The 8,507-nt window shown below is 42.3% G+C and overlaps 1 protein-coding gene across 1 annotated transcript; it reads left to right on the top strand.

Annotated features, from left to right (window-relative positions):
- The first annotated feature begins 6,361 nt into the window (after positions 1–6,361).
- LOC141072814 (C3a anaphylatoxin chemotactic receptor-like) lies at positions 6,362–7,339 on the top strand. Its single transcript, XM_073559974.1, has one exon. The coding sequence runs from the start codon at positions 6,362–6,364 to the stop codon at positions 7,337–7,339; it is 978 nt and encodes a 325-aa protein (XP_073416075.1).
- Positions 7,340–8,507: the final 1,168 nt, after the last annotated feature.

Here is an 8,507-nt window from a genome sequence, read left to right as displayed (position 1 = left end):
TGAAAATAAAAAAATCATTTTTTTCCACAAAAATGATATTTTTGCCCCCAATTTTTTATTTTCCTAAGGGTAACAGGAGAAATTGGACCCCAAAAATTGTTTTGCAATTTGTCCTGAGTAGGCTGCTACCCTACATGTGGGGGTAAAACACTGTTTGGGCGCATAGCAGAGCTTGGAAGGGAAGGAGCACCATTTGACTTTTTCAACTCAGAATTGGCTGGAATTGAGATCAGACGCCATGTTGCATTTGGAGAGCCCCTGATGTGCCCAAACAGTGGAAACCCCCAATTCTAGCTCCAACCCGAACCCTAACCCTAGCCCTAACCCTAGCCCTAACCCTAGCCCTAACCCTAGCCCTAACCCTAGCCCTAGCCCTAGCCCTAGCCCAACACACCCCTAGCCCTAACCCTAGCCCTAACCCTAATGGAAAAATGGAAATAAATACATTTTTTTTATTTTATTATTTTTCCCTAACTAAGGGGGTGATAACGGGTGGTTTGATTTACTATTTATGGCGGTTTTTATGTTTGGCGGCTGTCGCACGCTAAAAGACGCTTTTTATTGTAAAAATAGTTTTTGCATCACCACATATTGAGAGCTATAATTTTTCCTTATTTTGACCCACCGAGTCATGTGAGGTCTTATTTTTTGCGGGACGAGTTGACGTTTTTATTGGTACCATTTTCGGGCACGTGAAATTTTTTGATCGCTTTTTATTCCGATTTTTGGGACGCAGAATGAACAAAAACCAGCGTTTCATAAATTTCTTTTGGGGGGGTGCGTTTACACCGTTCCGCGTGCGGTAAAATTGATAAAGCGGTTTTATTCTTCGGGTCAGTACGGTTACAGCGATACCTCATTTAGGTCGTTTTTTTATGTTTTTGTCGGTTTTATGCAATGAAAACTATTTTATATAAAAAATAATTATTTTTGCATCGCTTTATTCTGCGAGTTATAACTTTTTTATTTTTTCGCTGATGATGCTGTGTGGTGGCTTATTTTTTGCGGGACAAGATGACGTTTTCAGCGGTACCATGGATATTTATATGCGTCTTTTTGATCGCGCGTTATTGCACTTTTTGTTTGGCGGTATGATAATAAATCATTATTTTTTGCTTCGTTTTTTATTTTTATTTTTTAAGGGGTTCGCTAAAGGGGTTAACTAATGGGACAGTTTTATAGGGCAGGTCGTTACGGACGCGGCGATACCTAATATGTGTACTTTTATTGTTTTTTTTTATTATTATTTTCAAAAAATGAATTTATTGGGGAATATTTTTTTTTTTTTTTACTAATTTATTTGGCGATTTTTTTAAATTTATTTTTACACTTTTTCTTATTTTTTTTTTTACTTTATTACATAGTCCCAGGTGGGACATCACTGTCCTGTGACAGATCGCTGATCTGTCACATCACAGATCACTGTGACAGATCAGCAATCTGTCACAGGCAGTGCACAAGGCTTCCTCATGCCTGCGCTTTGCAGGCACTGAGGAAGCCAGCTTCCCCAGGCCCCCGAAGGCCCCCGTCGCCATCTTGGATTTGGGGGCCTGGAGGAAAGGAGCCCCCCGCAGCAGCGCTGCACATTGCGCTGCCGTGGGGGGCTCAGGGAAGCACGGAGGGAGCCCCCTCCCTGCCGATGCTTCCCTTTAACCCCCGGTACACCGCGATCATGTTTGATCGCGGTGTGCAAGGGGTTAACGTGTCGGGGGCGGTCCTGTGATAATCAGCTGACACCCGGCTGCGATCAGCGGCGCTCACCACGTGGGCGCCGCTGATCGCGGTAGACGTACTATCCCGTCCCCGGTCATACGGGCCCGGGTACCGTGGACGGGATAGTACGTCTCATGTCAGGAAGGGGTTAAGCTGAGTGGAAAAACTGTAAAAATGGGATCTGTGTATCACGAGGTAAAAGAATTTGTCTCCTGTAAAACTGCCTTTGTGGTTTATGTCCTATTTTGCCCATGCGGTTTTTTCTACATTGGCAAAACAATTCGGCCTCTTTGCATCAGGTTTAGAGAACATTTTAATGCAATTACCACAGGAAAAGGAGTCCCCAGACTTATAGACCACATGAGGAAATTCCGTGGTGGAAATGCGGAGGCACTGCGGTTTGCTGGTATTGAAAGAGTTTCTGCACCGCAATATGGAGGGAATCATAATAAGCGTCTTTTGCAGGTTGAAGCTCGATGGATTCTCTGCACTAAAGCCACAGGTCCATTAGGGTTAAATGAAAAGGTAGATATGGCTGTATTCCTTTGAATATTTAATATCAAAACATTTAAAAAAAAAAAATTTTGTAATTGTATTATAGTGCTGTAGAGGGAAATGTTTTTTTCATTAAAGTTTTTTTGGTAGAGGAGTCACAAGACATGCTCAGGTGAAGGGGAGGAGTTATTATTCACACATGGGTTTTATTTGCATTACCTGAATTCTGAGCATAGGACCTGTTGAAGCGTATTGAGCGCGAAACGGCCGTCTTCCAGCACATTGCTCCCGTGCCGGTGCCGATGCCTTGTGTATGTGAAGTAAAGTGATTTGATTCACATGAACGGTGAAGGCCATCCTGTTTTTTCTTTCTCTTCACCAGTCATTATGGCTAGTAACACTTTTAGGCCGGGGTCACACTAACCGACGCAAAATACGGTCAGTATTCTACATGCGTAATACGGATGAATGACCCCTAAATAGTGATCCACATGTCATCCGTAAGCAAGGTGTGGTCGCGTATTTTGCGCATGTCAGCATCCGTATGTAATCCGTATGGCATCCGTATGGCGAGATTTTCTCGCAGGCTTGCAAAATGGACATATAATGGAGCCCTATGACAGGGTTTCTAACAGAAACCAAAGAATAGACACATAGAATGCATATATAGATATCTATCTATCTATATATCTATATATATATATGTATTCTATGTGTCTATATCTATTCTTTCGTTTCTTTATTAAACCTGTCAGTGTGAGTTTACTGTATAGCGCACTGAATTGCCGGCTTTTCTAAAAGACACCGGGTGCGTATTTCTCACAAGTCACATGTGTGGTCCGTGTGTAATCCGTATTTTTTGCGCACCCATAGACTTGCATTGGCGTACTACGGCCGTAGTACGCTGACAATCGCAGCATGCTGCGATTGGCACGGAGCGTAGAATACAGATGATGCGAGGGACCCCATAGAGAATCATTGGTCCGTGTGTAATGCGTGCTTTTAGCGCCTCTCACTCCGCTGTATTCCTCGCCAGTGTGACCCCGGCCTTAGGCCCACACTACAAGGATAACTTTCAATGTCTTGTTCCAGAGGCAGACAGGTGTACCAAAATGGTGCAGTACCATAGGGTCATTGTTGCAGAATTATTAAAAAAATTTCCCATGTCAAAATGCTGGCGGCAGAGATAACAGTTCGTTGGCCAACCAAGCAGGAGAGACAGACACAAGTCCACTCCAGCAGAGGCAGGGGAGCACTGGCAAAGTTCTGGGACAGTTTTCTAAGACCCTCCCATCACCCATGCACTGTGGCGTGGGGTAATCTCACAAGGAATGCAATGTTTTCTGAGATGCTGAGGGAGTACCTTGCTGACTGTACCAATGTCCTCTGTGATTCCTCTGCGCCTTTTTAATATTGGGTATCCAAGCTGAACACGTGGCATGAGCTGCCTCTCTATGCCTTGGAGGTCCTGGCCTGCCCTGCCGCTAGTGTTTTGTCTGAGAGGGTTTTTAGTGCTGCTGGTGGCATTACCACAGATATGCGCATTCACCTTTCTACAGAAAATGGAGACAGGCTGACTCATAAAAATGATCAAGAGATGGATTGGGCCTGACTTCTCGACACCACCAAATGATGACAGCGAAGCATGAACTCCAATGTGGTGTTTTTTTGGGAGGTGTATTCCCATGCACCTCTTCACAACTAAACATGGGTATACAATTCCTGATTTTGTCTGTTTGTCATCCTCCTTCTCCTCATCCTCACCATCGACCACCACTTGAACACCTGTGTGAATGTATTCAGACATGCTCTGACCACTCTATGTTTTGGCAAGGGTGTTATGATGCCCGTCACCAAATTACAAAAAATATGTACATCCCCAAGCACTGCGTCATAATTCTTGGCAGCCCATCCACTCACTGCATAGGCTATATCAGTTTAGGAGACCCACTGTTTAATAATGGCCCTTTAAGAAGATTAATGCCGCCTGATGCCCCTGTAAAAATAGTCTCTGTGACTTTAAGAGTCCCTCCTTCATAAATGAAACAAGATGTGTCTGCTTATGTGTCACACACCACATGGCAGCTAGGATTGGTAAACGTTACAATGACATTTCCCAGTGAATGCATTTCTTTTGGTTGAAAGCAATGTTAAAGTTGAAAAACGCTTCAAAAACGCTGCGTCTGAACATAGCCCAAGTGGGGGAGGAACATTTTGGTCTGGGGTTATTTATTTGCCTTATATACAAGTCATTAACCTGGAAAGGATGTACCGTAACATATTTCCCAGGAAAATCCATTTTGGTTTCGTTTTGGTATGTTTTTGATGCAGCGGTAAAAATGGCATGAAACTCTGACAACATTGTTTACAGCTGTGATCTAGGAGTCAGGAATGCTTCCGGGGCGATCCCCATGATGTCCCCGTGTCATTTGAGCAGTGTTTCCATCATTTTCTGATGTTTTTAGACCTTGAAAGGACCCCGGGGAGATTGCGGTAAAAATGCTCTTGTCTCCCATAGACTTACATTGGGCTCGTTGTTCTGTCCGAGTACCCGAGTATTCCAATTGGTCGACCCGAGCAGCGAGCACCCGAGCATTTTACTGCTCGCCCATCACTAATAGCTATAGAGATTCACTTCTATTAGTTTTGTGTGTGTAAACATGACTTTAGAACATGGTGTGTGATGATATTATGGTCTTCAATGGAGCTTGTAAGAGAAGAGGTTGGACAAAGAAACGACATCACAATTCTCTTTTTTGTTGGTAAATTATTTATCTTACAAATCCTCATGGAAAAATGCATGAAAATCTGCATCAAAAACGCGCGGATTTCTAACTGCGTTTTCTGCCAAGAGAGGAAGAATTTGAGCAGAAAATTCCACAGGCAAATCCGTAACGTGTGCACATAGCCTAACAGTGTTTTATGTGTGTTTTTTCCAGAAGAAGCCTATAGAGAAACAAAGCACCAAAACCGCAGAGTTCAGCAGCGTCTTCAGACCTCAGAGAGCGGAGATTTCATGGAATCACGTCCACGTTGCTTGGACATTTAGACCGTGTTCACATGTAGTGTAAATGCTGCATATTTTCTGCTGTTTTTACATGAATGTTCTGCTGTGTCTGACTGTCCAAGCAAAGTGGCTGTGATTCCATGAAAACTGCGCCGTTATTAGACTCCAGCAGACAGTATCCTCCATTATGTAACAGTCAGTATTTCTCTATAGTCTTGTCTCCTCCTGGTTACAGCTGTTCTTCCTTTCCCTTTTCTTTCCTTGCTTTCCCATTCCTTCTCTTCCCTCCTACCTCCTATATGTTTTATATATAAGGGATCTTATCTGTGTCCCGTAACCCTTTCCCTGCCTGTCTGGACAGACCAAGCTTTTTCATTTTCCTTCTATCCCTGTAATTTGTAATGTTTCTCTTTTCTCCATGTTGCTTAATAAACCATATTTTTCCTTCCCAATTCTCATCCTTAACCCTTTCCACCCTTTATTTTGCCTATATCTTTTATCCCTTTAAATTTTGATTTTTTTTTTTGCTTGTATTTTGTCCTTGGTTGCTTCTATATTAGTCCATGTTCACATGTTGCATTTTTTATGCATTTTTTTCAGCAGGAAAATCCTTCTCTCTCGGCAGTAAGAAACTTGCTTAAAAAAATCCCGGTTTTGCTTAGTTTTTGTTGCGTTGTTGTCGGGGTACATTTGTCTCTTGTTCATGCTGATAAAGTTTAGTGCATAAAAAAATCAGATTCAAGTTCATCAGGTTTTGGCTCCAGAAGTGCAGCAAAACTGATATCTGCGATTTTTCAGCATTTTTTCAGCATTTTTCGCTCCCCTATTGCTTTTAATGGCTGAAAAATGCAGAAAAAATGCTGAAATAAGTGACATGCTGCATTCTGCAGAAACCAAGGTATTGTACGAAATACTGCGGAGAAAAACCCGAGCTGTGTGCAGGAGATCGCGGGAACCTCAGAGACTTTACAGGTGAAACGCAGGGAAACATTTGTATTAAAAAACATAAAAAACGCTCCTCATTGTGATCCCACTGTGATGTCAGCCCCCGTCCTCCATGTACAAGGGGGAAACTGATGGAACTAGAAAGTCTTCATTCCCCTAATGTCTGCCCTGTTCTGTCTTCTCAGGTCACCTGACGAATACATGACAAAATATTATGAATACATTCTGCAGAAGGCGTCCATTACATTATACAGCGTTGTTTTTGCTCTCGGGATTATCGGTAATGGATTAGTCATCTGGATTGCCGGATTCCGGATGAAGAACACAATCAGTGCCGTGTGGTTCCTCCACCTGGCCATCGCCGACTTCCTGTGCTGCTCATCTCTCCCCCTGAGAATTGCTGAGTGGGCTACAGTGCCCTCATACAGCCCAGAAATTGCTTATTGTATAGTGAACATCTTTCTGTTTAATGTGAACATGAGCGCCAGTGTTCTCCTCCTGACGGCCATGAGCATTGACCGCTGGGTGTCCGTCATGTGGCCATTCTGGGCCAAAGTTCATAGATCTCGTAGCCTGGTGAGAATCAGTGCAGCGATCATCTGGGGGCTGAGCGTCACTGTGGCCGGTGCGCTGTATTATGTGTATAGATACCATGTAGGTGATCTACAGGAATGGTGTGTATTATATTATTATCACATATCTCCTTATAACCATGAGTTACGTCTGACCATGCAGTGGATCAGATTGGTTATAATGTGCGTGATCCCGTTTCTCATCATCGTCACCTCTTATGTCACCATTTTCTACAAACTTAGAAAAAGTAAGAGATCCCAGAGATCTCAGAGATCCTCCAGGATCATCACCGCTGTTATATCGTGTTTCTTCATCTGCTGGTTCCCATATTACATAGGCCCACTAATATTATTGTATTATGGTGTATACATAATACCCTATTATACGTATTACATAACATTCCTTACTGTACCCACCATTACTACCAGCCTGGCTTGTCTGAACAGTTGCCTGAATCCAATCATTTATGTGTTTCTGACAGCGGATTTCCAACACGGTTTCCTCAGATCCATCCCCTCCCGGCTAGAAAGAGCCTTAGGTGACCCTCCTAATGACCTGTGCGGGGAGCGAGGAGATGCAGGAGACTCTCGCCCTACTGATGTGTAATGTATAATCCTGGGATCTCCTCTACGTGACACCTCTTAACCCCTTGGAGACTGGGACATTTTTCTAGTTTCTTTCCTTTTTCTGCCCAAATACCATAAAGCATTATTTCCCCATGAAGGACGGATTTTTGCAGGATGAAATGTAATTATCAAAGTCTCCCTTCATGTTACCACATAATGTGCTGAAAAATGGGTGAAAAAATAATCCCAAGTGAAGTGAAATGGTGAAAAACAAATTGTAATTCCACCATAATAATAAAGTGACCCAGTAGATTCTGCAGATCACATCAATTAACCCCTTCACCTCCTTGGGATTTTCCATTTTTGAGTTTCCGCTTTTTTTGCTCCCCTTCTTTCCAGAGCCATAACGTTGTTATTTTTCCGTCAATATGGCCGTGTAGGGCTTGTTTTTTGGGGGACGAGTTGTACTTTTGATTGACACCATTGGTTTTGCCATATAGTGTACTGCAAAATGGGAAAAAACTCAAACTGCGGTGAAATTGCAAAAAAAAAAGTGCAATTCCACAATTGTTTTTTATTCATTTTTTTTACCATATTCACCAAATGGTAAAACGGACCTGCCATTATGATTCTCCAGGTCATTATGAATTTGTAAATACCAAACACGTCTAGGTTCTTTTTTATTTAAAAAAATCCAATATTTCTAAAAAAAAAAAGTCCCCATTTCCTGATACCCGTAGCGTCTCCATTTTTCGTGATCTCAGGTGGAGTGAGGGCTTATTTTTTGCTCGCTGAGCTGATATTTTTACTGATACCATTTTGGTGCAGATACGATCTTTTCATCGCCCGTTATTGCATTTTAATCCAATATTGCGGCGACCAAAAAAACAGGAATTCTGCAGAGTTGATTTTTCTCTCGTTACGTCAATTACTAATCGGATTAATAATTTTTATATATTGATAGATCAGGCGAATCTGAACCCGGCGATACCTAATATGTGAATAATTTATTCATTGTTTTATTGGGAATGGGGGGGTGATATAAACTTTTATTTATTTGTTTATTTTTTAATATTTTTAAAACATTTTTTACTTGCTTTAATAGTCCCCTTAAGAGACTTGAAGCTGCGATCTTCTGATCGCTTGTTCCACACATAGAAGGTCCTTTAGCCCTGCTATGTGTAACTAAAATGCTCATCAGCTAAGTG

Source organism: Dendrobates tinctorius, unplaced genomic scaffold (genome assembly GCF_039654945.1).
Source record: "Dendrobates tinctorius isolate UK_male_01 unplaced genomic scaffold, ASM3965494v1 ptg000286c, whole genome shotgun sequence".
In the NCBI taxonomy this organism is placed as follows: domain Eukaryota; kingdom Metazoa; phylum Chordata; class Amphibia; order Anura; family Dendrobatidae; genus Dendrobates; species Dendrobates tinctorius.
This window is presented reverse-complemented; position numbering and strand designations above follow the sequence as displayed.